General features: G+C 52.0%; 2 protein-coding genes across 7 annotated transcripts in view; one reads left to right on the plus strand and one right to left on the minus strand.

Annotated features, from left to right (window-relative positions):
* C2H1orf226 (chromosome 2 C1orf226 homolog) overlaps positions 1-21,028 on the plus strand; it is a 314,827-nt gene extending 293,799 nt beyond the window's left edge. For 4 of the 6 annotated variants that reach the window (XM_067728458.1, XM_067728461.1, XM_067728460.1 and 1 more), the window contains 4 exons: positions 468-633; positions 2,044-2,196; positions 16,398-16,707; positions 17,530-21,028. In XM_067728458.1, the coding sequence (XP_067584559.1) occupies positions 468-633; positions 2,044-2,196; positions 16,398-16,707; positions 17,530-18,028 (1,128 nt within the window). In that variant the 3' untranslated portion in view covers positions 18,029-21,028. Of the gene's footprint in view, positions 1-467; positions 634-2,043; positions 2,456-11,777; positions 13,505-16,397; positions 16,708-17,529 lie in introns of those variants that run through there. The other 2 variants (XM_067728463.1, XM_067728462.1) reach the window with 2 other exon arrangements.
* SPATA46 (spermatogenesis associated 46) lies at positions 8,830-23,447 on the minus strand. Its single transcript, XM_067728465.1, has 4 exons — positions 23,292-23,447; positions 11,523-11,783; positions 10,117-10,230; positions 8,830-9,456 (listed from the first exon to the last, which is right to left on the minus strand). The coding sequence occupies exons 2-4, from the start codon at positions 11,734-11,736 to the stop codon at positions 8,930-8,932; spliced, it is 855 nt and encodes a 284-aa protein (XP_067584566.1). The 5' UTR covers positions 11,737-11,783; positions 23,292-23,447; the 3' UTR covers positions 8,830-8,929.
* Positions 23,448-27,342: the final 3,895 nt, after the last annotated feature.

Below are 27,342 nucleotides of genomic sequence, written 5' to 3' on the forward strand. Positions count from 1 at the left end.
TGCAGGGGGTTTACTGTGACACTGTTCTTAGCTAGTGGGTCAGTATATCAGTTTTTGGTTTCGTTTTTTAAAAGACAAGATAAGAAAAACGTACCTGCCTCAACACAGCAGTAATACGTTAGCTGTCAAAGGAGTTCCGACAGGGATGGAGCAGGGGGCAGGGTCTGGGGCCCAACTCTTTCCTACCTTTTGCTCGTGGTGTGGGGCTCTGAGTCGTACACGAGTGACACATCATGGCCCTCACTCAGGACAGAGAGAGAGCCAGCGAGCAGCTTCTTTCGGCTTCTCCTCTGAATTGCAAGCCCGGGTGCCCATTTTGCCCGGGGCAGGGCTTCTTTGTCTTGAATTGAACCTGGAAGGTGTCTCTGGTCCTGGCCATCCACCAGTGACTCGCATTTGCATTCACGTGCCTCCCTTCTCTCTGTCCTGTCTTCTCGCTGTCTCCTCTGCCTCCTCCTCCCCTGCAGGTTCACTTGCTGAAGGACCAGCTGGCTGCTGAGGCTGCGGCGCGGCTGGAGGCCCAGGCTCGCGTGCACCAGCTCCTGCTGCAGAACAAGGACATGCTTCAGCACATCTCTCTGCTGGTGAAGCAGGTGCAGGAGCTGGAGCTGAAGCTGTCGGGACAGAACGCCAGTAAGCCGGGGCCCTGCCCAGCCTCACCTCCGTGGGGAAGCTCTGGAACCACATGTTCTCTTCCCTAGAGCTTTTTGGTGGTGCTTTATTGGACCCCTGACCTGACCTGGTATCCCAGCAGAAAACAAAGGCAGCTCTGTTTGTCCCATTCGTACATTTCACGGAGTTACAAAAGGGCAGGGCCAGAGAGGGGCTTGGCTGCCTTCTAGCCCAGTGCCCAGACTTGACCTTGAAAGTCCCCGGGAGTCACGACCACATGCTCACCCAGCCTCTCCTCAATGGGGGCCCGGGCTCTTTACACGTAAGCTAGGGCTGCCCGTTTCTTTCTCAGAGGGCTTTTCCCATTGAAACACGCTGAGCACCTATGGTGAATCGTGGTCTCTGTGAGTCTGCAGGAGACATCGAACTGTTTAGTAGTTTACTCTCCCCGCACTATTTGACAACTCGGCAGCGTAGAAAAGGCTGGCAGCAGTCCGTCTATTTAATGGATAAGGCAGAGGAGTAAACTGTGGCCAGCTAGCTCTGCTGATGAGTGGCAGAGGTTGCCTGGCTCCCAGCCTGCCTCTACTCCCAGCCACCCCCAGGCTGCACTGAGAAGTACTAGAAGACAGCGTGTCTCCACGCCTTCCTCCTGAGCTTGTCCCTGGGTTGTCTGCTGCTCTGAGTGTGCGCTGGCTGTGGACCAATATCTGTTGATCGTATACATAATCTCATTTAATCCCTATAGTGGTAGGTGGTGCTGTGCCCATTTTACAGATGAGGAAACGGACTCAGAGAGGTTAAGTAACCAGCCCACAGTTTCAGGCCTAGCAAAGTGTGGAGCCCAGATTCAGACCCAGGTCTAATGCTTTCCCTGTTATACCAGTAGTTCTCCCAAACGATCCCGTGAGCTTTTTAAAAGATGGATATTCCCAGATCCAACCCACAGAGGTTCTGCATTGGTAGATCTGGGGCAGGGCTGATAACTCTGTGTTTCTAAAGTGGCCCAAAGTTACGGATTGGGAGCCACTGTACTTCACCGCTCTGAAAGCCCCTCTGGATTTTTATTTTTGTTTATCAAGGCCCTGTTGTATTCTAATTAATGCCAATTTACAAGGTTGCACCAAGTGTTACTACGTGCTTTTAAGGTAGCTCTTCAGTTTGTACCTTCTTCCTACCACACACCCCATTCAAGGCGTCCACGGGCCTCACCAGGTGATCATGGGCTTATCGTTGCCCTGCCCTTACCACCTCCCCTGAGCTCGTCCCCTTCAGCCTGGCGTGTCTGTGCTGTGTGGGGTGGAAGGAAGAGCTGAAGAGCCCCTGTGAGGGTTCGCTCAACTGGCCAGGGACCTGGGTGGGCCAACGGTGGCTTCCAGACCAAGCACCTTGCTAATGTCGCCCCCTCCCCCTCTTCTCCCCCCACTCCAGTGGGCTCCCAGGATAGCTTGCTGGAGATCACCTTCCGCTCTGGAGCTCTTCCCGTGCTCTGTGACCCCACGACCCCGAAGCCAGAGGACCTGCACTCGCCGCCCCTGGGCGCGGGCTTGGCCGACTTCGCCCACCCAGTGGGCAGCCCCTTAGGTAGGCGCGACTGCTTGGTGAAGCTGGAGTGCTTCCGCTTTCTCCCGCCCGAGGACACCCCGCCCCCTGCTCAGGGTGAGCCGCTGCTGGGCAGCCTGGAGCTCATCAAGTTCCGAGAGTCAGGCATCGCCTCGGAGTACGAATCCAACACGGACGAGAGCGAGGAACGCGACTCGTGGTCCCAGGAGGAGCTGCCCCGCCTGCGGAACGTCCTGCAGAGGCAGGAGCTGGGCGACAGCCTGGACGATGAGATCGCCGTGTAGGTGCTGTGGTGCTAGCAGGCGGAGGCCGTGGCCGAGGTGTGGAGGGGCCAAGTCTGGCTGCTGCCCGGGTAGGGGCTGCCGGCGAATGCACACTGCTGAGGATACCCGGGGGCCCCGAAGCGTTTACAGTTTCAGAAAAGGATTGGGGATTTGCTTTGGAGGGTCAAGTGGGGAAGACATTGGATTCCCAGAAGTGAATCAGGTCCTGCCTCCTGCTTGCGACTACTGTGTGGGTGGGGGTTGGGCAAGGGGCCTCTCGGAGCCCATGGCTTTGGGAGAGGGTCCCTCTTGAGGACCACCAGGCTGCTGAAGGACGTGCTCCCTGCCCGCTGCATCATCAGGCTCCCCTGCTCTGTCGTGTGATGCCCCCTCGCCCCCCCCCCCCCACTTCTGTGGTCCCGACTATGAAGGGAAGCCATCGGTACCTTCTCAGGTACTTTGTGTTTGGATATCAGGATGCTACCAGTTGCCTAACTCTCCCCGACCTTCGTGGGAGGAATTCCTTCTCTAGGCCCTTGCAAAGATTGTAGAGGTCGAACGCTCTAGGCTGAAAGACAGGATAGTCCTTTCAGTGTGAACGTGGAATTGGGATGTGACACATTGCGGGGATAAGCTTTCAGATGAATTGGATCCAATCACTTTCTGTAGGTGGGCTTCAGGTGTTGCTCCTGAGGGAGACTGGGAGTTGACTGTCATTCAGGCCCTTGCCGTGAAAGCCCGTGGGGAGGACAACCTCTTGCCTGCCCCAGATCACTTAGGTCTGATCCCTCAGTGTGGATGCCCTGCCCACCGCCTGCCTGCAAGTCCAGCTCATCCACGTGGAGGCTGGAAAGCTGCCCCCTCTCCCCTGTGTCCTGCCTCAGAGGCTGTGCCAGCTGAAGCCTTTGTAGCACTCTGCCTCTATAAAAGCCTCAGAGACCCAGAGCCCCCAGCCTTACCTCTCAACCTGTCCCTTCCACTGCGCAGTAGTGATCAAAAAAAAAAGGCAGAGACTGGTAGCTGAGACCACTCAAGTCCACTCTTCAGAATCACTGCCACTTAAGTCAGAAACGATAGTCACTTTGCCCTTGACCTGTCTCCCTGTGGATGCATGCCTCGAGCACACCTGTAAAAAGTGCCAGGTGCAATTCTCTTTTACCATCCAGGCCTAGAGATTACCACCTGGTACAGTGAGCTGATTGGGGCAGGGAAGGCTAGCTTACTTGTCCTTGGTTCCAATAAGGCCCTAAGTGGCTGTTAACAGATTTAAAGGTGCCTGAAGAGAGAGCTGAGACATGCTAGTGCCAAGTGTGGGGGAAATAAGACTTTATCTTGGACAGCAAACCACAGACCCAGACTGCAATATTATTTGGGGATCAGTTGGTAAGGATGTGGTTGCAAAGTTGAGTTCTTCAAGCCTAACTTGGCTTTATAAAATATAGAAGTGAAAGTGCAGATCTTTTCTTATAGCTACAGTTGGATTTCTTCTAGACCAGAAAGTCCAAATTAAGGAAATAAATGTAGCTTTGTGTTAGCCTTCCTTGGTGCACGAGGGTGTCAGTGGAATGGGACGGGTGCGTGTGTGTGTGCATGTGTGTACACGTGTGCTGGCATTGACACACACGTGTGAGGGAAGGTGTATACGTATGCATAGGCTTGTGAGAAGTGACCAGAGAGAAGAGAATGGGAATCTCCAGGGTGTTTGAATCAACAGTAGATTTGTGTTCTTTTCCTAATGTGCATTTGGTTGGAGAGAGGTGGTCCTGTTTTTGTTATACTTTCTGATTAATCATTGGACGTAGGTCCAGATACACAGGGAAGGAAGAACCATGAAATCGAAGGAGAGAGGTTAGGAGTCCGGTTTGCCTGAGCCTCTCTAGCTAGCTTACAAAATCCTACCCAGGCTTCCTTGAGTGTGGGACCTCTTAGCTCCTTAGAATTTGGGGTGTTCAGGGGAGTGGAAGGTCTGGCTTCTCCAGGCCCACTGCCTGCAAGCAGGGGCTGAGGACAAAGCCAGAGGCCAGTGGATTAGGTGTGTGGAATGTGGTAGGAGGAGGCTTCTTTGGGATGGGGAGAAGAGTGGGTGGGGGGCATAGTTTCTAAAAGGGTCTTGAAAACCTTGCCAAGGGAAGGAAGAAAGGAGACGGTGGAGAGGTTGAAGAATTGGAGAGACTAGTTCTATGTACCGCTGACTTGGGACCCATTTAAGACCCTTGCCCTCGGGGTGCCCCGCAGTGGTTTCCACCCACCTCGGCCCCATTCTTTCCCCAGTTCAGGCCCTCCCTGGAGCGCTGGTTTGTGTGTTGGCATCCCACACCAGCGCGCACTAGGTGTGTTGGAGGTGAAGGAGACAAAGGACAGATCTAGGGGCCTTGAAGGGTCACCAGCCACTGGGAAGGAAAGGGAATGTTGCAGACCTGATCTCCGAGCAATGTCACCCTGTCCTCCTCTCTCCTTGCTTCTTGCTCTGCTAACTCAACTCCTGCCCCCCTCTTTTTCATCCTTCTACTCTGCCCCGTATGGAGGACAAGTGGACACCAGGGGTGCCTCCCTTACTGTACCTGCCCCAGCCTTTCCTGGGTGCCAGCAGACTCTTGGGTACACGAGGCTCCCACAGTTGCGGAGCCAGGAAAGAACTTCTCTGCACAGGATGGACTGTATATTGGGACTGAAAATCATATTCCTGCTTATACCAATGCTGTCTATAAAGCCTCTTCATAGCCTCACTTCTCTCAACTCTCATTTAGGGGTTGTATTCCTTTTATTTTCTCTCTGCCTGACTGCTTCCTCCCACTCTGCCCCCTCCCCCTGCGCCCTCTACTTCCTAAAACTGTGTGGCATTAACTCTGTTGGATCAACTCTCTGGGAAAAGATTCTGTTCATGTTAAGTGCACTTACTCCCTGGATGTTGTCACTAGTCTAGTGGCTTTTGCTAAATAAACCTTTCTTGTTTCTAAAAGCTTTTCCATTGTCTTTTCTTGCCTTTTCTATTCCACCTGCTCCTTCCCCCACCCGCCTCCCAACTTCCCGAGCCCGGTGGCATCAGCTCTGTGACGCACCATTCCCGAGGGTGTGTGGTGTTTAGAAAGAACTCGTGTGTTCCTTCAAGCAGCGGGGGAAGGTGGTGCCTTCAGGGGCAGTTGATTCAGACCAGCCTTGCAGGATCGGGCTGTACCAACGGTTCTTATCCAAGGGCGAGTTCGCTCCCCCAAGGGCTGGATGTTCGGTGACGTCTGGAGACGTTTTTGGTTGTCACAACTCGGAAGGAGGCTATTGACACATAGTGGTTGGAAGCCAGGGATGTTGCTAAATATTCTACAGTGAACAGAACAGCCTCGCCACAAAGAATTATCCAGCCCAAAATGTCAGTAATGCCTAGGCTATACCCGTTTTTTTTTTTTGGACTCTCCCAAACCCCAGGTCTTTTCAAACTCCAGACATCACTGGACTATACTGGCGGCAGCAGCAAGTTTTGAGTGCTTGAAAAAGTACATCATAGATATTTTCAGATATAACTAAGATCATCAAGATTATAAAATTTCACTGACTCCCCGACTAAATGTCTGAAATATGTAGTTGGTAGGTTTCTGGATGGGCCCATTCCAGGAATGTCCATACTGGAGGCAAACAGACTTCTTCCCACACCTGCCTAGAAGGGTTATGGTGTCACTGACACACAGCTCAGCAGAGGAGGCCTGACTCGTTGAGGTGTGGGCTTTCCTGCAGGGAGTAGAAATGAAAGGGGAGGAGGGATGCCGGCAGAGAGGATGTTAGAGAAATACGGAGCTGCAGGATCTCGCAAAACCCACATCGTGAAAACCAGGCTCCCCTGACTGGAACGCATAGCCATTTTGAAGGCAGAGGTCTTGTTAAACCTGATACTTTGGTAGGCCAGGCCTGAAGGAAAGTTGGAGGGTCAGATCAACCAGGGTTACACATATCCTCTGCCCTTTTCTGGCTGAGTGAACTGAACTGAGCCTTATTTTTTATCTGTAAAATGGGAATGCAACACATCACATAAGGCTATAATGAAGAGTAGATGCGATGGTATTTTAGAAGCACCCAACAGAATGCCTGGCAGTGGCCCAGGGCACAGTACAGTTTACCCCCTCATTAACTGGGGGGGGGGGGGGGGGGGCGTGTTTGTTCTGCTCGGTGCAGTTGTGCTCTGCGTGCATTTTCTGCTGAGCGGAAACTATTCAGAGCTCTGTACTGAGAAAGCTACTGGGGTCATAATGACCCTACGTTAAATGTGAAAGGTGGAAAGTACCCTGTCCTTAGGGAGAAGACGCTAAATTCTCGCACCTGCCAGGCCGTGATTAGCATGTGCTGTGGCCCTTGGGCTCAGTCCCTGGCCTTTGGGTGGATTTCTCTCTCTCTCTCTCCTTTTTTTTTTTTTTTTTTTTTTTTTTAAGCTGTGCTCTGTGCCCATGATGTGGATGCCCTGGAGGAGGGAGTGAGGGCTGGGCAGAGGGAGAGAGACCAGATGAGGAGTGATTCCACGCCTGGTCCTGCCACAGACCATGCTGAGACTGCAACCGGTCTCCTCAAGTCCATTCCGTGTCCCCCTCCTTGTACTCCCTCAGGAGCCCTGTCGAGGGGACACACGTGCATAGTAGCATCTGTAAGGAGAAGCTTCCGGGGGCTCCGGTGGCCTTTCCATTTAGGAAAGCAGGAGCTCAGAGTGAGGACTAAAGACTTGCCAGCGTCACTCATCTGCTCCCTCCGGGAACCGGGCCCTGGAAGCAATGGAATAATGTCAGGGCTGCCTGAAGACCACCCTGCCCCTCAGTGAGTGGGTGGGACCCTGCATGTCCTGGCTCCCAGGCCAGCTGGAGCCTGCAAATCAAGTAGACTCTGGGACTCTGACTTAGTGGGTAGAGGGTGAGGGAAAGAGTGGGGAACTGGGTGCAGGACTGGGAGTGCTCTCACAGCAAGGGACTGGTGTGTGATGGGGGTGTGAGCCAGCCTGTCTCTCACAAAAGAACCACCAATGATTTTTTTTTTTTTTTTTTTTTTTTTTTTGCGGTACACGGGCATCTCACTGTTGTGGCCTCTCCCGTTGCGGAGCACAGGCTCTGGACGCACAGGCTCAGCGGCCATGGCTCACGGGCCCAGCCACTCCACGGCATGTGGGATCTTCCCGGACTGGGGCACGAACCCGCGTCCCCTGCATCGGCAGGCGGACTCTCAACCACTGTGCCACCAGGGAAGCCCCCACCAATGATATTTTAGCAGAACAGTGATAAGCAGAAGCAGCTCGGCCAAACTATAAAGTGGGGCTTCGGAAGACTTAAGTATGTGACCCCTGGAAGGGTAAGGGGAGATCCTCCACCATAACCCATTGGCCAAGCAGTGGGGAAGCAGACACAAGGGGAGGGTTGGTGCCAGGGTTCCAGAAAGGAAATGCCCCCTTGCAGTGAAGGGGCCCACTGAGTCATTAGGGAGATGAAATGACAGGTAAATAAGGCCTGAAAATAAGACCATCAAACATAAGCTCTTTTTTCTGTAACCACATAATGGGCAAAACCGATGTCCTTGCTGCACCCTTGATGCTCATCCGTTTTTCTGGGTCAGAGTTGGCTATGAGGTTTGCTCAGAAATGGAGTAAGGGTCAGGGCTGTCTGCTGGGACATTTCTTGGTACTAGGAAGCAGTGTTTTCACATGTTTACCCGGCTTTTTAGACATGACTCAACAGAGCCATGTAAAGATACCCCCCGGGCCAGAAGTGATCTGTTTTGCTTCAGCCAGAGGTGTCCCTTCCAAATGAAGGATCATGGTACACGTGGTGGGAATGGGCCCCAGCCCTATTTGCCTCTTTTCTGCCTTATGCGTGGGGCATGTTGTCCTCCCTGTTCCACCCCTCAGAAGATCTAACACCTAAGAAGCTTTCAAACTGTGCAGAGATTCTGCTGGTGGAACCGACAGAAAAGGGCATTCAAGCCTTCTCCCTCAGTGTGAGTTCTCCCACGGTGCAGGGCAAGGACCCATCACAGGAGGACCAGCAGGAAGGCCAGGGTCTTAGAACAGTGGTTCTCATACTTGAGCTGCATCAGAATCACCTAGAGGTCAATGAGAACACAGATTGAGGGACCCACCCCCCAGAGTTTCTGATTCTGTAGGTCTGAGAATTTCATTTCTAACCAATTCCCCAGGGATGCTCACACTGCTGGTCTGAGCACCTCACTTTGAAAACCACCATTTTAGAAGATAGTCTCAAACTTTGGGTATTGTCTTTCAAAAAACAAAACAAAACAAAAAAAGAGGCAGGGAGATGGGCCTGGTGTTGCTAGGCACCTGGTAGCAGAAGGGGAATGGGATGGGGACCAGGGACTGAGAAGGACAGGTGGTACAGGGTGACCTCAGACTTGACAGAAGGCTGTCACTAACTTTGGTTTATTGGTCTCTCTGTAGAGACATAAATAGGCATCATCTCCTGTTTACCTAAAGCGTTGTCCGCTAACAAGACAGCTGCCGCCACCCAGCAGGCCTACTTGAAGGCCTGGCAGCTGCCTGAGGAAAGCCTGTCTCCCGGCCGGCCCTTCTGCTCCTTGCCCCAGAGGGTTTTGAGCTTGCGATAGTACACCTTGCAGCTGAAACCCTCCTTGTAGCCCCCCTTGATGTGGCTTTTGAGGGAGTGCAGCGTCGGGTACATACGGCAGCAGGCCGCACACTTGTAGCCGTTCTGCTGGGCCGGGTACCACTTGGAGGCCATTAGGATGTCCTGGGATGTGATGTAGTCTGTGGAATCCAGGCCGTGTCTGGATTTCTTGGTGGCCTCTTGGGGGCAGGTGTTCTCTGGGGAGGAGGAGGATGAGCAGATGCTCTCAGCCGTGTCCTCTGGGAGGCAGCTGTCCCCCCTGCCCTCGTCCCGCTGCACCTCTGGGAAGCTGTAGGTCTCCAGGTGGCTCTCTCTGTCCTTGCATACAAAGTAGCTGTAAGGGGAGAACCAGGGCCGGTAGATGGTGCAATTCCTCCTCAGCTTCTCTCTGTTTGGGGGGTCCCCCGAGATGCAGCCTGCAAAGGAAAGGGCTGGGTCTGAGCCTCGAGCCGGGCAGGGAGCAGTGAGACCTGGGGTGGCTGGAGGCCGGGTGGAGAAGCAGAAGGGCAAGAAAGCAGGTAGTCAGGCAGGACCTCAGGTTACCTCTGCCCCTCCTTGAGTGCAGTTCTGAGAGCAGACAGAGGATGGGGCGGGGAGAGCAGGCTAAGGCCTTCCTTCCTGCTGTCCAGAGAAAAGCAGTTTGATCTCTAGGTAGAGACTCCCCTTGCAATGACTAAGCCTTGGCGTTTGTCAGGTGCATCCCTCCCTGCAGGCACCTTTCCTCTGCCTCCTCTGAGGATAGACACAGGTGGCTCAGCAGGCAGCCAGACCTCTGGCCTCCTAGAGCCCCTCTTTCTACCACCACTGGTTGTGGCCGTTTCTCCAGCCTCACTGTCTGCCTGCAACAGCCCAGTCAGGCAGAAAGTGCTGTTCTCCCTCAGCCTGAGAGACAGGAGAGGAGAAGCAGAGGACTTCACAGACCTGCAGGTCTCTGCTAAAGGAAGCACCGGACAAGAGACTGCAGTGGGGACAGGCAGCACACGGCGATCCCGCACACAGGCACCCTGCCCTTAGGGGAGCAGCCCCTGTTCCCCCAGCTTCTCACATGTGCCCACCTGAGTCAGAGAAGGCCTCACCTGCTGAGAGCACCGTGTTGTGCACCCCATGCCGGAGAGCGCCGCTTTGGTACTGGGGTGGCAGGGCCTGAGCTGGGCTGGACGCCTCAGTAGGAGACACAGTCTTTGCAATGCCTGGGTTACAGAGGAAACACTCTGGTGAGCTGAGCAAGGTTGGGCGTCCTCTTGTTGGGGCCCCTCCCCCCGAGACATACCTAGAGGTTCAACCTTGGTGCTTTAAGGCACTGCAAAACTGAAGCAAAACAATGACCTTTGTGGCATCCACATAGGCAGAGCTATTCTGGATGACCTCCTGGGGAATTCCAAATGGGGTGCTGGTGTCATTGAGGCCCTGGAAAGGTCCTCTCCAAAGAAGAATATAAGATGTGGACCAGATGACAGCTTTCTGCCTGGCCCTCCCCGCTCTTGACCCTCCTGCAGCTGAGAGAGAGAGAGAGAGAGAGGGGGAGAGGGGGAGGGAGAGGGGGAGGGGGAGAGAGAGAGAGAGAGTGTGTGTGTGTATGTGTGTGTGTGTGTGTGTGTGTGTGTGTTTTCACTCTGCATTGCAGCCTTTGGGTCCCTGGAGGGCCCAGAGGAGGGAGTCTGGTCGAGGACCGCGTAGCTATGTTACAAGATCCCTTTGAGGACGAGAAGCCCATTTCTCCAATTAAAACGCCTCCCACCCACAGCCAGAGAGTGTTCAGGTGGACCCCAGCTGCCTGATGGTTGCTAATACTTGGATTAAGAAGCTGGCTTGCCTCAAATCGCAGAGCAGTAGCTGTGCTCAGTTTGGGAAACGGATACAAATGTCCCGTGTATAGGCAAACGGATGCTTAGGAGAACCACTTCACAGAACAGCATTTCTCAGACTTTTATGTGCATAGGAATCACCTGGAGATCTTGTTAAAAATGCAGATTCTGATTCAGCGGGTCTGAGGTAGGGCCTGAGATTCTGCCTTTTTCTGACAAGCTCCCAGGTGATGGTGATGTTGCAGGTCCATGGACTATGCTTTGAATAGCAAGTTCTTAGCACATTCAACTTTATTCCAGGATAGGCTCATCAGTTCCCCCCTGCCTTAGGTTCCTTCTGTTGGATTGATAAGTCTAGATCTTCTCCAGTTTGTCAAAACAGGGCTGAAACTAGTACATACTCCTTACATAGACAAACTGTCACTTTGAGGGTTCATGCAGATTCAGAGGGGGAAAAAAGCCTGATAACAAATGTTTCCCCCATCCTTCCCTTGCAAGAAATGAATCAACAGCAGGAGCTACTTACCATGTAGGCAACATTTTGAAAAATTATTTTCTCCCCACGTGTAATTTGACTTTCTCACTAAATCGTGGTCCTGTAACATGATCTGGTAGAGTACTCAATTACAAGCTTCAGAAAACCACATTTTTGTGGCCCTAGTGGCACGAGAGTTTACCTGGCAAGCTGGTGGCACGTGAGGGCGTGATATCAGGAAAAGTGCTCAGAGCAGAGGAAGAGATTCGAGGTCCAGAAATGCTGAGGAGTGAGAAGTTCTCCATATTCTGACTACTGAAGTGTATGGAGGTCACACACGCCTGCTTCCAGGAGGCTGGTTGGGTTGTCCAGGCAATAAACATTCTGAGCTCAGCTGACATCACAAAAGGCCACATGATTCTACTCGCCAGGGAGGTTATCCCTCTCGAAAGATGGATGGGGTCTGTAGCAAGCAAGATAAAAAAATTTTAAAGATGTTTTTCACTTGTCATTCTTCCGTGGCCTGTCTTGATTGGGGATACCCAGAGAGCGGGAGGAATGTAGCAGAGACCTGATAGCGATGTTGTCTACGCGCCCCCTCTGTTCTTTAATGTCCCTTTTCCATGTCGTTGCTGTCACCACCCCCAGCTCTGGGATCCTCTGTCCTCTCTTAATGACCTCTTTGCTTTTTTCATCTGCCTAACCTCTGTCACCAGATGTTTTTGTTGTTTTACGTTAGTTTCTGTTTTTTTGGTTTGGGGTATATTTTTTTACATTTCTCTTTGGAAATAATTTCAAACTTATAAAAAGCTGCAAAAATAAAATTTGAACAGGGAACATCCACGTAACCTGTATCTAGATTTTCCTCTTGTTAACATGTTACTCCATTTGTCTTATCAATTCCCTCCCTCCCTCTCTGCCTCTTTGTGTGTCTACATTTTTTTTCTGAGATATTTGAAGGTAAATTACAAACATAATGTCCCTTTGTGCCTAAATACTTCCATATGTACGTCCTAAGAATAGGGACCAAATACTGTTTTAAATGGTGCTGTCTGTTTTTAGCAAATGACTAAAACATAAATGGGTGACTTAGCACCATTTTGCTCATTATAAGCAATTTGGTAGTAAGGCTATGTACTCAGAGTGGCGAGGTAGCCTCTTCTCTTTGCTTCCCTTCTGTCGTGTAACAACCTGGCCAGCCTGCTAGCTAGAGGGTTGAAAGATGAGCTTGAAGGTGCCCCATTCTAGATCATCATGACTAGATGCATACAGGGCTTTAGATCTAAAGGTGGGTATGTTTGTGCTGGATGGGAAAGGTCTGGCCCAGCCCGTAGTCAGCAGTGGGCTCCCCTCGCAGTGTGTGAAGCAAGTGTGAGTTAGCATGTGCATGTGAGATCCCAGAGTTGTCTTCCCGCCCGTGTTTATCCACAGTACTTAAACATTTGCAGGACAGTGCGGAGAATGAGATCTCATGGACCTCCTTCATAGCCTGGCTTGGAACGTTAGAACATGTTAGGGTGTAACTTGACGCCATGTACCTTGGCAACTTTGAGGGTATTGGCAGTCTCACTTGGCCGTCATGGTGTAGAGAAGGATCGTGGGTCTGGGAGTCAGTCTATGTGAGTTCTAACCCCTGTTCTGCCGTTACCTCCCTGTGCGGTATTAGGCAGACCTCTCTGCCACCTGCCTTTCCCATTTTGTTAATGTAGACGGTTGGAGTGGATGAATGAACGTCTTTCCGGTCTAAAATCTAGGGATTCACATGTTGGAAACGAGACAGCAAAAAAACGAGTGACGTACACAGGATCCAGAAGACTTAGAATTTCATGTTGCCTTGGCCCATTGCATTCCTCCCACTGCCAGCTAGGAACTTCAGATATACTTAATGTAAAGGGGCCTCAGAACATTGGGGGAAATACAGGAGGCTGCACCAGCACCTGTTTGTAGAATTTTTAAAATACAGCTCTGTTTTGGTTTATTAAAAAGCATATGGGAACCTGGTCATCCAGGTCTGTTACACTCCTCATAGCAGGACCCCTGTCTTGCATGCTATATCCTCTTGGTGGGCTGTTGCTGGTGACCCAGACGGGAGGTGACGCTCCCATAGTGGTCGGTCACTACATAAAATGTGTCTCTCTCTCTCGTTTGTTTCCCGCCTGCTTTCCGAGCCCCTTTCTCGGACAGGTAAGATACTGTCTTTCTTTTGGATGACTTTGGCCCCAGATGCTCCCCTCTGCTTGGCTATGTGCATGCTGGGGGGTGCTGTTAGGAGGGCCACCTGGTTGGGATCCAGTCACCTTTCTTTCTGCCATCGCCATTATTTTCTGAACCACCAAGCCTCCCGTCCTGACAGAGTGTGGGGTCATTAGTGCCTCCAGCAGGAAAGGGGCTCGCTGCACATCCCTCAGATGTAAAGATGAAGGGAGCCCCAGCCAGAGTCCTGCTTTGGAGAGAAGGGCAGTTTTTCCCGGCCTGACCTCAAGAGCCCCCGTGGACCGCTCCCGGAGGAGGGGGTTTTGAGTGTCTTTTGTAAATGGAAGAAGGCTTGGGGAATAGCTTTTCTACGATGTTAGCCCATAATGCAGTCAGTTTTAAGTATTCATATCAAAAGTCAATTCAATGAATTTATTAAATGCCTACTGTTGTGCAAGGCCCTATGCTGAGCATTATAGACAAAAAATGTCACTTAAGATGCTTCTTCCCATCAAGGGACTTATTTTATTATTAAAGACAAGATGTGTTTACCAGAAGACTTAAGAGAATTATGAAGAGAGTATATGATGAGCTATCTTTAAATTACTTAAGAATTCAGTGTATACATCCTGAAGGGTAGAGAAACAACAAGTACAGGAAATCTAAAATGGTGCTTAATCCAAAAGTTATTTATGTTTCTTAGAATGTGTTTCTTCAATAATTATAATCAAAGGGGCTCACAATTTACAAGTCACTCTGCCAGGTGTTTTTGGTACTTACACTTTTAGAAGTGAATGTGTCTGCTCTGAACACTCACATTAAACCGGTAAGGAAACAGCCACAGAACTATATGAGCCCAAAAGTGGTAGGGATTGGCCCTCTTCCCTGGCATATATCTCTTGAACATTTGCTCTAGTTTCATGGTGGCCCCAATACTTTCTGGTTTGGGGGGAAATCATTAAATGCTTTAGTTTCCAAAGGCTTCTCTGCTAGTTTGCAGAGTTCATGATTAAAGAAAAATTAGAAGGATATGGGACATGATAGGTGAATTATGCAAAAGTGGATGACATGGCAAGATTTATACTCTCAGGAGAAGACTCAAGAGTTGATACCCCTGTTGTGGGATGGGCCGGGATCTCCTCCTAGTGTGCTGGGTCTACGTCTGGAACCCAGCCTGCCTGAACCAGTCAGCTCTGTGCCCCGTGTCCCAGGGATGCTCTAGTCGAGTTCCCAGCATGTCCCCTGCAGTGGTGCTTTTCTTGCAGGTGGGTTAGGGGCAGTTACAGAGGTGAAGACTGTGGGGTTCATCACAGGGGGAGATCTCCACTCCTCCCACAGCTTCCTCCTGCTGCCCGAAGACCCTTAGCATATGGCTTATTGAGGTAGTTGGCTCAGAAGGGATATCTCTGCATAAAACCACAATAAAGAGAAATGCTCCCCAGTGCCCAGGACTCAGCAGTGAAGGGCAGAGAATTGCTTTATGCAAAAGTTCAACGGAAGAAAATGTATACCCTAACCCCAGTTACTCTTAGCAAGGCTCGGCAGGAGTAGGCACTTAGCAGAGGTATTGACAAGGAGCAGAGCCTATGCCCAAATCGCTCTCCTCCTCTGAGACCGACAAAATATCTGGAGTAGCTGGTAAGGACAGCAACCTCAAGCCTGCTTCCAAGGCCCCAGAGTGGGTCTGGCTGCACTGAGGCCTGAGCTGGATTTCCTGGTGGGGAGAGGCTGCCTCTGTGCAAGTGTGTGGACAGCGTGGCTTAGAGCCCTGAGCTCTAGCCATTCCAACTACAGACCTCGGAGCTACTGTGGTCTCGGTCTCCATGATTCTCTATCTGCATTTCAGGATATTTATTGAGCACCTACTGTGTGCCACACCCAGGCTAGCTGTTAAAGACACAAAGATGAGTGAGACATGGCTTCTGCCCTGCAAGTGTTTACAACCCAGTGGGTCTCCTCCCAGCCCTTTGAGTTAATCTTTCCAGCCGAACAGAGATCCCTGAGAGGCAGACTGTGCACGAGGCATATTTAGGCATTTATTCCATTGCAAGGCAGGAGAAGTAGTGGCAAGAGCCCTGAGCTTTAGGGGAGAAAACCTGGGTTCTAGTTCCCACTGTGCCAGTAATTGGGCTGTGACCTCGGGCCCAGCAGTTCATTACTCTGAGCCCCGTCTTCTTCCTCTGTAAAGAGAAATCTTACCATGCCCCACCTTACTAGCTTGTGAGGATTAAGTGAGCTGGCGTTTGTCAGCTTCCACCTGCTTCCTTGGCACCAAGTGCTTTGTCCACTTGGCGTGAACTGGTTCTGAACCACCACTTAGCATCTCTCTGCGTGCAGCTGTCCCATTCTCCCAAGTTCCACCCCCAAGAGAAGTGAGCATTTTTCATGGAGAAAACGTGCTACACGTGTGACTTTGTAGCAGGGAGCTTCCAACTCCCAGCCTCATACTTGCCATCCCTCCACCAGCTTCTACCCCAGCGCCTGAGTCAGAGAGCTCCACATGTGCTCATGGCAGTGTAAAAATGTCACATCTCATTGCTTCATCCTTGTTTGTCTTTACTTCAAAGGGCCTGGTGACCCCAAGGTAAGGGGTTAAGCCATGAGTCAAGGAGGCATGTTTAAAGGGATACGTTAGCTTTCTTGTGGCTAGAGTTCATCACTGATTAACCTGGGTGAGGCAGAACTAGAATTTCTGGTCCCACATCCCATCAGAACAACTGGATCGGAAGGTTCAAGAGTGTCTTTGCTGCCTCCCTCTTATTTCCAAAACCTCATGAAGTTACAGGTTGTGGGTGTGGTATATGGAGAAGATCAAAAGTGATGGGGTCGAGGGCCCCCCTCCCCTCCCCTCACCGGCTCTCTGTCTTTCCCTCTTTGTTTGTAGTCGACCACAGCATGTTTGAGAACTTGAACACGGCCCTCACTCCAAAGCTCCAGCCAAGCCGCTCCTTCCCCCACGTGTCCAGGCCCGCGGCCCCCAGCTCTGCCGCCCTGGGGTCTGTGGAGCCCGGAGGGCCTGGACTCTGGGTGGGCAGCAGCCAGCACCTCAAGAACTTGGGCAAAGCCATGGGGGCCAAAGTTAACGACTTCCTGCGGAGAAAAGAGCCCTCGAGCCTGGGCAGCGTGGGCACGATGGAGGTCAACAAGACTGCAGGGGCCCAGCTGGCCGGCGGGGCTGACGTGGATGACGGAAGGTGAGTGCATCTCTCCCTCCCGCCCTGACATCCTCACGGGTCTGGACCCACTGGAAGAGGCCTGCGACAAACCGTAGTGTCTAGAGGGGAGAATGGCCTTGGGGTAGGGACGGAGGTTGTCACATAAAGAACAGCTGAAGGATCGGGCCATGTTTGTGGGAGCCGGCTTCAACACTCCCACCATAGCTGAAGTTTACGGCGTGCCCATCACGTCCTAGCACCGTGCTCTGCTTCCGCTGTGTTATTTTACCGAACCCTGAAACAGCCTTCTGAGATGAAGTATATTATTTCCATTTTGCAGGTAAAGCAGGTTCAGAGAGGTAACGTGAGGAGCTTAAGGTTACAAAGTTAGTAACTGGCAGAGCTGGATTCAAACCCAGGTATTGCCAGAAGCTCCCCGGGGGCATTCTGACACCCAGCCACGCCTGAGAAGTGCTGCCCTGACTGTTGGTAGTGGAGAAGCCGGCGTCTGGCGGAACCCACCGGTCAGGGAGGGAGGGGAGCCTGCTTTGGCAGCCCTCCCGTGTCCAGCCTCGTTTTAGACACCTACACTCCCCAAGTGGTGATGCGCTTTTCAGGGCTATCGTGTAGGTTCTGATGGGACGCGGTTCACCAGTGGTCCCAGTGTTAACACTTCGTGCTGTTGTGAACACCGAGTGAGGAGGTGACAGGCCCAAAGCCATTTGTGCTCAAACTGCCGAGACTCGCACGCTAAACCAAGAACGAGAGCCCGGAGCAAAAAGCACTTCCCGGGTGGGTGAGTGGAAGGTGCAGCATGGTGTCTCTCCAGCCTTATGTCAGCTCATGTCACCAACCTTATAGGTCATCCCTGCAGGAAGCATTCCCTCGGCTGGATCCCCCGCCTCCTACCACCAGGAAGCGAACCCCTCGGGCCCTGAAGACCACCCAGGACATGCTGATTTCATCGCAGCCAGTCCTAAGCAGTCTGGAGTATGGGACAGAGCTGTCACCTGGGCAGCCCCAGGACTCCCCTCCCACTGCCCAGCCCAGCCCAGCAGATGCTTCACAGCCAGAGGCCATCATGGAAATGGTGGACAGGGGCGAGGCTCTGCCCAATGGAGAGGTTTCCCTGTCGGTACCTGACCTAATCCACAAGGACAACCAGGACGAACCGAAGCTAAAGGTGACTGAGTGCCGAAGGGCCTCCTCCCCTGGCCTCATCGAGAGAAATGGCCTCAAACTCAGCCTGAGCCCCATCAGCCTGGCTGACCCTCTGGAGGACAGCAGCCCGCCTCCTCGGGCACGGACCTCCAGTCTTGACATGGAGGGCCCTCACCCAGACCTGCTGTCCTTTGAGTAGAGCTGCTTCTGCTCCTGCTGAGACCCCCTCCCCTCTGCTCGCTTCTCCACCGTGCACCCTGGCCCTTGCCCCAGCTCCACCCTGCTGTGTGTCCTGCTTGCACAAGGCTCAGCAGAGCCAGTTCTTCCACATGGGCTGCTGCAGGGCCACAAGTCCATGTGTAGTCCTAGTTCAAGTGTGGAATGGCTCCTTGGCGTGCTGGCTGCAGCCCTTGGAGACCAGGGCGCCTCTGCTCCGAGTTGCCCTGGCTTCCCACTGACCTGCAAGGCCAGCAGCCCAGGATGAAGGGTATTCTCTCTGCCTGGCTCCCACACGCTGCCTGCTCTTCTCCCTCACATGCCCTCCTGGTTCCTTCCTTCTCCTCCCTGGGGGCCAGAGGCCTCCTGCCTCCGGGGGGATCAGGCTGGATGAGGGATGACGGGTTTGGCTGGATGATGGGCCCAGGCCCAGAAAGCCGCATACCCCGAGCACAGCACAGCCACAGCTCCTCCTGACCCCAAGACAGCACAGGCCCTTGGGTTGTTACCTCGCCTCTGCCCGTGTGGATGCAAGCCGGGGGCAGTGCTTACCGGACCTGAGACCTCGGGCAGCCGTATCGACACCCCGGGTTCACAGGGTGTGTCTCGTCTAGCCTGAGGCAGGGCACAGAGCCAGCCACCGAGAGCGCCTACCCAGCATGGGAGTGTGGAGAGGCACTGGGCAAGATGATGCAGCCAGCTACGCTCGGGCTCCTTGCACAGACGAAGAGACCCGGGCTTCCCTTGCTGTGCGTGAAGACAGGGCTAGGCAGGCCCTGGCAGAAGCAGCAGAGCAAGTTCTGATTTCGTTTGGCGGGGAGGGCCCAGGAACCTGGCGTCCAGGGAGCTGGTCCTGAGAGAACCCAGAGCAGTAGTGGGGAAGGCAGTGAAAACGGGATGGGGAAAGAGTAGTCGTAAGGGCTCAGAGCAGCTTTTCAGGGTTTCCACAGTGTGATGTGATGTAGTTCTAGGGTCTAGGCGTGGTAAGTGCAGGAAGCAAGGTGAGAAGTGTGAGAGGTTGGAATGTGGTAGGAACCGTGGAGCAGGCCACGCTTAAGTAGGAGGCGCTCCGCTCTTGCACAGAAGGTGCTGTCTACCTGCCTGCCTCTGGGGTCTCTGTGAAGGACTGACAGTTCACACAGCCCCACTGGTTCTGCCCTCCTGGGTTAACCCACGTCTGTGTTCCTGTCTCCCACCAGGGGTCCTGTCATGCTGTTTTCCTGTGGCCAAGAGACCCTGTCGGGGGGTGATCCCAACCCCGGGGGCCTTTGCAGCAAGAAGAGAACATGCCTTTTTTTGAGCAAGGTGGCTGGGTCCCCGGGAGAAGGCTGGGAGTGGCACATCTGGCCAGAGTGGGCTGTTCGGTTCTCCTTCTGTGACTCCTGCCGCCTCCCCTTTTCTATTCTTTGTTCGGCTTCCCACTCTGGGTGCCCCAGAGCTCACTGCCCACTTCATCTCATCACCCAGTTCCTGCTCCCCAGGAACCACCCCTGCCTTATAAAATGTCCAAGCTAACTCCTGTAGACCCGGGAGCCTCGGGGGACCACCGGGATGCAGGTGCCCTTCCCGCCTCCTTGCTTCTGCAGCCGGGGGCCTTGCCGTAGCTCTCCCGCCGCCTTTTCTCCTACCCTGCATTCTCAGAGTGAAGTTTTGTCTCATCTTCCTCAGGAGGGTCCAGGCACGCCGGGCACCTTGCAGGCCGTGGTGAAGTGAGGAAGGCTGTTACTGAATTGAGTCGATCCTGACTTACTCCAGGAATATCACAAAGATGTTGATCTCTGACCCTGATGCTCAGAAGTTCTCAGGACTAGCATTTGGGGGCCCGTGAGTTTTCCCACAATGGCTTGGGGTTCTGCACAAAACACAGAGCTGGGGGCAGAGAACTAAACCCACGTGCTGACAGCTAGCCCACTCTCATCTGTGCTTCCATCCCAGAAGCTCGGTTTGCTTCTCTGATGGGAAACTTACCAGGTTCCTGCACTCTGGGGCTACTCCTCTCCCAGAGACCAGGGTGGCTCTGGCCGGGTGTTATTGTAGCCATAGGTGCAGAGGTGGCAGGCCCGGGCTGGCTTAAGCACCCTGCTCTCTGCTCCACACCCAGCCGCTGCTGAGGTCCTGGCCCTCAGACCCAGGGTTAGCCCAGGGATCCTATCAGGCTGTCCCAGGACCGTGGCCAGGGTGGTCCCAGTGTTCCTTGGACTCGTGTCTAGTACCAAACAAGGAGCTGTGGGACCCTGCTTCAATGTCTGGGTGGCCTCTCTGTGATCTCCATCTCAGCCATCCTTCTACAGGAGGGGTGAGGCTGCTACCGGGGTGGAGGAGCTCTCTGAGGCTAAAATCAGGTCCTAGATGTGACAGAGAGTGCCTGGTGCCAGGGCTAAGTGTAGCCCAGAGGCCAGTAGGAACAGCGACTTCTATCCTGCTGAGGGCCCCGGCTCAGACCAGCTCTCTATGCAAAGCCCCACTTGACTTCCCATGTCCACGTCAACAGCCTGACCGGCCCATGACTGCGGCATGGCAGTCACCCCCCTGACACACCCCTCATGGTGAAGCCAACTTCTCTGGAAGCTTGGCCCAGTCTGCTCAAGGACAGGGTACTGAGGAGAAATGAAGGGCCTGTCTTCTGTGTCCACAGAAGGAAGCTGGGGCCACAGAGTTTTTTTCTCTCCCTGTTACCCACTGTCCTGTGTTCCCATATTCAGCAATAGTTTTACCCTGATAGATGCAAGGTGAGCTTCCAGAACTTGGCAGGAAGGTGGCCTATTCCCCTGCATGGAGAGAAATGTATCTGTGTTAACGAATGTGGGTGATACGAAGACATTCATGTAGTCCATCAACTTTTAAAGAACAAAGAGGTTGGCCCCCGTTTGGGGAAAGAAGAATATTACAGAGCTATTCCAAGTGTTTTCTAGAGATTTTATATTTATATTTTTAGTAATCTTCTGGTAGAAGGAAACTACACAATAAAATGATTTGGTTTGGTTTTGCTGGTTTGGTTTTTTGCTCCTGACTGATGCAGGGTGGTTGGTTTTTCTGAAGGCTGCCTTATTGAGCGGAGAGCATTGGCCTTTTGCTTTGTGAGCCTGGAAGAGTGAGACGTGAGGATGATGGGCACTGATGACAGATCTCCAGCACGAGACCTTGGGAGGAAATGATCTCTCGGGATGTGCTCTCACACGTTCCTCTAACTGGCTGGCTGCTGTGGAAGTGTCCCTCTTCCAACCAGACCTACGTCTGGTTCAGGGCATCAACATCACGTGCAAAGGTGCAACCTTCCCCCTCAGAAGGAAGCAGGGAGGAAATGCGAGTGACCACCAGAGCGTCCACCTGGGGTCCATAGCCCTCTCCCATCAAGGAGGGGACAGAGCTAGGTGTGCACACAGGCACTCTTCAGAGAGGGATCAGAGCTGCCATCAGATTCGGAGTCATTAGCAATGTTGGGAAAAAACTCGAAGCTGCTGATGTAGGCACTAACCCCAGACTGGGGCAACCCAGATGCTCCTTACTGAGACAGCATGGCTTGGAGCAGTGCTGGCCGGAAGCCCCTTTAACCCCCTTGCTGCCCCTGGTTGGTGTCAGACCAGGAGACCCAGAGGACTCCCAGCTGAGAGTTGGCCAGACCTTTAACCTCCTCAAAAGGGACAAAGTAAAGAAGAGACAGGAAGGGGAAAGAAAAGAAGCCACACACATTTCTAAAGGGGGAAGGATGGGCCCTTTCTGCCCAGCCCTATCATTCTCCCCCACGATGTGCCAGGGGTCCCTCCCTGGGGGCATCAGAAACGTCTCAGGCATGAGGCTGTCTCCAGCCTTTTCTGCATTGAATTCCACTCCTGCACTTCCTTTCTCAGAGGACGAGCACGAAGACCACGGGCACTCACACTGCTCGCTCGCTCTGGAGTGGGGAGCGGCGTGTTGTTCTGGGAAAGCAGGAGTAACACAAAACCCAATCCAGCATATTCCATGCCTGGGAAAAGGCATTGCAAGTACTTACAATAGCAACTTCTTCCTTTAAGCGTAAGTCCAGTGACTATTCTTTGGGCGACCTCTCCCGTTGGATGGCTTCAGGATCACCTTCTGCAGTCATTCAGGTGTGAAATGTGCCTTTCGTATGCTTTTCTTTCCCACTATTATGCAAAGGAGTTATTTTTGGCTGAGATCAAATATGAAAAACTATAATGTAAAAATTAAAAACTTCTGAGGAAATTTTTAAGTGTGAAAAAGGATGTGAATATGTCACATTTTTTAATGCTGTGCTCTGAGCCTTTGGTCTAGAAGCTGGGATACAAAGATGCATGTATTCAGACAACATATCCAAGCCTGTCTGTGAGCTGAGTGCTGTCTGGGGCACAGTGGTAACACTGGTGAAGAGATACCTGGTTCTGTCTCTCACTATGCCCACGATGGGTGAGGACACCACGGAACCTGCCTTCCTGTTATGCTAACAGGCTATGTTAGCGTAGCCTGTTATGCAATGAAGTACCAAATTGGGGCGGGGGGCGAGTAATTTCAACTGAGTGTTTTTCAAACTCTGAGCTTAATCTGCCTATAGTGGTTGCTGAAGGAAACGAACAAATCAGAGATCATCAGGAAGCCCACTTCATTCCTAAAGTCTGTGCCTGTGCTGGTGAGGAACCCCAGCTGGGATTCAGAATTTATGGAATTAGCTAGTCTGGGGCTGCACCTCAGATACTACTCCAAGCTCAGAGAATTCCTTCCTGGTCAGTTTGCTCTCGGACATCTTCTGAATCCCTTTGAAGTCTGTGAATCCTGGGAGTATTCTAGAACCGTCTGTGCTTCAACTCCCTGTCCCCTCTCTACCCACATCTCCACCACCGCAGGGCTCCCCAGATCAGCCTGCCAGCCGCTGGTTACGCCTCCTTGCCTTTGAGACTTTGGCCCTTGGGGTCCCCTGGGCTTCACTCAGCATTGCCCCTGCCAGCCAACCGCTGGGTTTGAGGTGCCCAATCTGGAGCCCCCACTGTGGCTCCCCTCTGAGTGGGAACAAGTAATTAAGTCCACACAAAGAAATGCAGCTCTCCTAGATGAAGCCCCACCTAACCCCGAACAGCTTGCAGACAACATTCAGTGTCTTTCCTCTCTCCCAAGGAAATCCACTCTGGAAACCTTCATTTCAGTTGTCCAGTGAAAGCATCTTCAAGGACTTTGCCCCTCCAGGGTGCCCTCCTCCCTGCCGCTGTTTGCACTGGGTCGCACGATGAAAGCCCGGAGTCCCCTCCATGACTTACCACTAATGAGAAAATTCCTCCACGTTCGTATCTAGGGCCCGACCCGTGGAGACACAAATCCTCTTTGTGTCCAGCTTATCTCCAGCTGCTGCCATGATAAATAGTCCAGCTCGAGGGAGCCCAGGGAAGCTCTACCCCACGGAACGAATCACTTGGTTACTGACCATACAGGGAAGCCAGCTTGAGGAAATATTTAAGGACAAACTCAGACACCAGGCTACTTTCTCCCTCGTGGGAGGTGCCTGAGGAATCTGTCCTTTTCGGAGCAGAAAACGCTGCCAGTTTCTCTCTCTTGGAAAAGACAAAAAAAAAAAAAAAAGGAAAAAGAAGAAAATCCCCCAAAGCAAAAGGCAGTCTCCCAACAAACTGCAACTTTTGTTTTGCGTTTTACTGTTTAACGAGTCAGTGGTTTCCAGTGCCATCTGCTTGGCCACCTTCTTCCTTAGAGCAGCAGTCCCCAACCTTTTTGGCACCAGGGACTGGTTTCGTGGAAGACAATTTTTCCACGGACCGGCGGCGGGTGGGGGATGGTTTGGGGATGATTCAAGCGCATCACGCATGTTTTCTCTTGTCCGCCATCCTACGTGCGGTTGGATTTACTCCTCACCATGTCTTCTCACAAGACTTTCAGGAATAAATGGCCAGAAATAAATAAGACTTGCTGGTAGTAGTAATGGTCCAGGTATGTTAGATTTTTAGACTGAGGCGCTTGATAGAAACTTATTAGAAAAATAGGTGCGGGTCAACGCTTGTCTAATTGTTTTTAATCTATTTCCTTCTAACACATTCCTCCTATTCAGTGGTTTTTAAACAGCCATGCAGTTTTCGTCTAGACGAGCCTGATTTTGATATTCCATTTATCCCAACTGAAGCCTGGCTAAATGGACTAAAGGTTTAAAAGGCCCACATTACCTTTTTACTCTTTCTCTGCTAGAGAAATTTCATCTCTGCTCTGCTTAACAAATCAGTGTTTAGGCAGTTTTTAGTGGTTTGGGGTTTTGTTTCTGTGCATGTGCTGTGTTTTTTTGTTTTTTGTTTTTGGTCTTCTGTAGCATTCAGACTAATGAAGTAAACACTGTCAAGTGACTTTCTTCTGGCCAAGAGAAAAAAAGTGCACTTTATTTCTATTATTATTACATTGTAATATATAATGAAATAATTCTACAACTCACCGTAATGCAGAATCAGTGGGAGCCCTGAGCTTGTTTTCACCTGCCACTCACTGATAGGGTTGTGATATGAGTCTGCAAGCAATTGGTTCATTATGGTCTCTGTGCAGTCAAACCTCTCTGCTAATGATGATCTGTATTTGCAGCCACTCCCCGGTGCTAGCATCCCCGCCTCAGCTCCACCTCAGATCGTCAGGCATTAGATTCTCATAGGGAGCGCACAACCTAGATCCCTCGCATGCGCAGTTCACAGTAGGGTTCGTGTTCCTATGAGAATCTAATGCCGCGGCTGATCTGACAGGAGGCGGAGCTCAGGCAGTAATGCGAGCCTTGGGGAGCGGCTGTAAATACAGATGAAGCTTCGTTCGCTCACCCGCCACTCACCTGCTGTGTGGCCCGGTTCCTAACAGACCAAGGACTGGTACCAAGCTGTGGCCCGGGGGTTGGGGACCTCTGCCTTAGAGCACCCTCCGTGTTTGCCGCCAGTAGCATCTCTACACTACTGTTTATTACAAAACTCCCGCCGGCTTGGTCTGGTGTGTAAGCACGGCCAAGTGTCCAGCCTGCTTCGTGGGCTAACTCATGGCAACGTACAGCATCTCCCTGTGGCTACCATGGGGTGGCTCTGGTTAGTCCAGGCCACTATGGCAGCAAAGGGGCAGCCCGGCCTTTGAGATGGAGGGACTGGAGCTCCATCAGCCCTGCAGCTTCAGCCAGTGGATGTGCTCCCTCTGCATCCTGAGCCCACAATGGATGGTCCCAGGTGCTGGACAGGAAACCCAGAACAAGCTTGTACTACCTTCTGGTCAGTCTCTGGGTATCTGGTAAGTTGTGTTTGTCAAACTTCCTTGCTCAGTTTAAGTCCTGGGTCCTCTGAGTCAAGAACTGTCAGAAGGTCTTTGCAGCAGACCTGGTAAATTCCCTGTAGGCTGGGCCAAGGTGTGACATTTCTAGGAACTGAGTCTGCTGCAGAGGTTGCAAAGGCCTTGTGGAAGGTGATCCCACGTGTCATAAAGCTGAAGGAGGAGGCTGTGCCCATGGTCAGCAGCCCTGCCCATGCCTCTCCCACGTCCCACTCATTCATCAATCAGCAGTTATGTAGGTAGTATAGATTGTCACGAGGCTGGGGACTCTTCTGGGAAGCGCGTGGGGGAGGGGGAGCCGGGCTGTCTGTGCTCAGGACCGTCCACAGTCCTGCCCAGCGGACCGTGCCAGCTTCATCTGCTACCACTGCCTCTATGTCCCAGTACCCCACCACCCCAAACTGCTTAGAATTACCTCCACATCTTTGTTCGAGAATGTCCATCGGCCCCATCACCCCCACCTTCCTTCTCTTTCCTGTGACTCTTCCAGGCTATCCTAGTTCATCCTTCAGATTTCAGCTCAGGCATCCATTCCTCTGGGGTCCCTGCCCAGACACCACCCCCAGCCCATCCTCTGCGCCTGGGTGGCACCCTGTGCGTTCCTCCGTGCTGGCACCTGCCATGTGACATAGGAAGTATCAAGAGCTGCCTCCTGTTGTCTCTCCCACAAGTCTCTGAGCTCCTCAAAGGCGGGGGCCTTGTCATCTCCATCTCTGACTCCTCGGTCCCAGGCACAGCACCTGGCACATCGCTTGATAAGGATGTGCTTTGAGCTGAACTAAACTCACAGAACGTGTCATCCGATTTGGGAACTTTTATATACGTGTACACACAGCAATCTAGTGCCAAGTGAACCCCACCCCTTTCAGCCTCCTTCCTCAGGGCCTCCACCCACAGGCAGTCTCTGTACCTGATCACCCACTGCAGAGGATTGAGAAAGGCCATTTTCAATGTGGAAAATGATGAATGGGCCAGTGTGTAGCTCATTTCTCTCCAGCCAGAGCCTTCATTAATTCTGCCTCCCGGACGAGTGACGCCTTGCCATGGAGCCGGCAGAAGCAGGCACTTGTAAGAAGGGTCGCACTCCAGTGCCAGGCACCTGCCCACCTCTGGTTGCTGCTCCTCCAGCTTCGCTCAGGTCCAGTTCTTAATATTCGTACTTTACTATTTTGGGCTTTGCTATTCATTGACGCTTTATTATATTTCTAAAGCTCCTATACATTCCAGGAATTGTGCTAATCAATTTACATTCATTATCTCATTTGTTTTTCTCAATAGCCCTGCAAGAGAAGTCCTATTACGCCCGTCTAGATACAGACAAAACCTTACTGCATTCAAATAATTCACACACATGCTGTCATTAATCCTTTATCTTGTGAGGTAGTTATTTCAGCCCCATTTTATAGATGGGTAAACTGAGATTGAGGTAATGACTAAGCAGATTTGCCTGAGTCTTACAACTGATAAAAAGCAGAGCTAGATGTGTAGGCCTAGGTTTTTAGACCTGAGGAGCAGACAGCTTCCCCACCACCACATGGTTCTTCTCTGTTTCCATCACACCAGTCTGATAAAAATTTCCCAGAGATGTTCATGGCCCAGAAACATCTTGTTGAATTGGACCATCTCCAGGGGTGAATGCAATTTCATTAAACACTGAATATTCATGTGGGATGGGAATTTAGAGACCCATTCACCAATCCCTCATTTTACAGAAGAGGAAACAGCAAAGGCTATAGTATTTCAGTGTTAACCTGTGCTGGCATGGTTTCTGATTCTTCACAATAACTATGCGGTAAGAATCATTAACCCCATTTTCTAGACGAGGCTGGCCAGAGGCTTAGGGAGTTTCAGCAACTTGCCCAAAGTTACTCTACCAGTAAGTGACAGAGCTGACTCTGGTGCCTCTTGAAAACATCCGTTCTGAATGGTTTTGGTGTAAATCTGCTCTATGAATTGCAAGAATTTCAGCCCCAAGCAGGAGTGGCAGAAGTATTTCTATTGCATCTCAAATTGCAAACT

The sequence above is a fragment of the Pseudorca crassidens genome, chromosome 2 (assembly GCF_039906515.1).
Source record: "Pseudorca crassidens isolate mPseCra1 chromosome 2, mPseCra1.hap1, whole genome shotgun sequence".
NCBI classification, from domain to species: Eukaryota; Metazoa; Chordata; class Mammalia; order Artiodactyla; family Delphinidae; genus Pseudorca; species Pseudorca crassidens.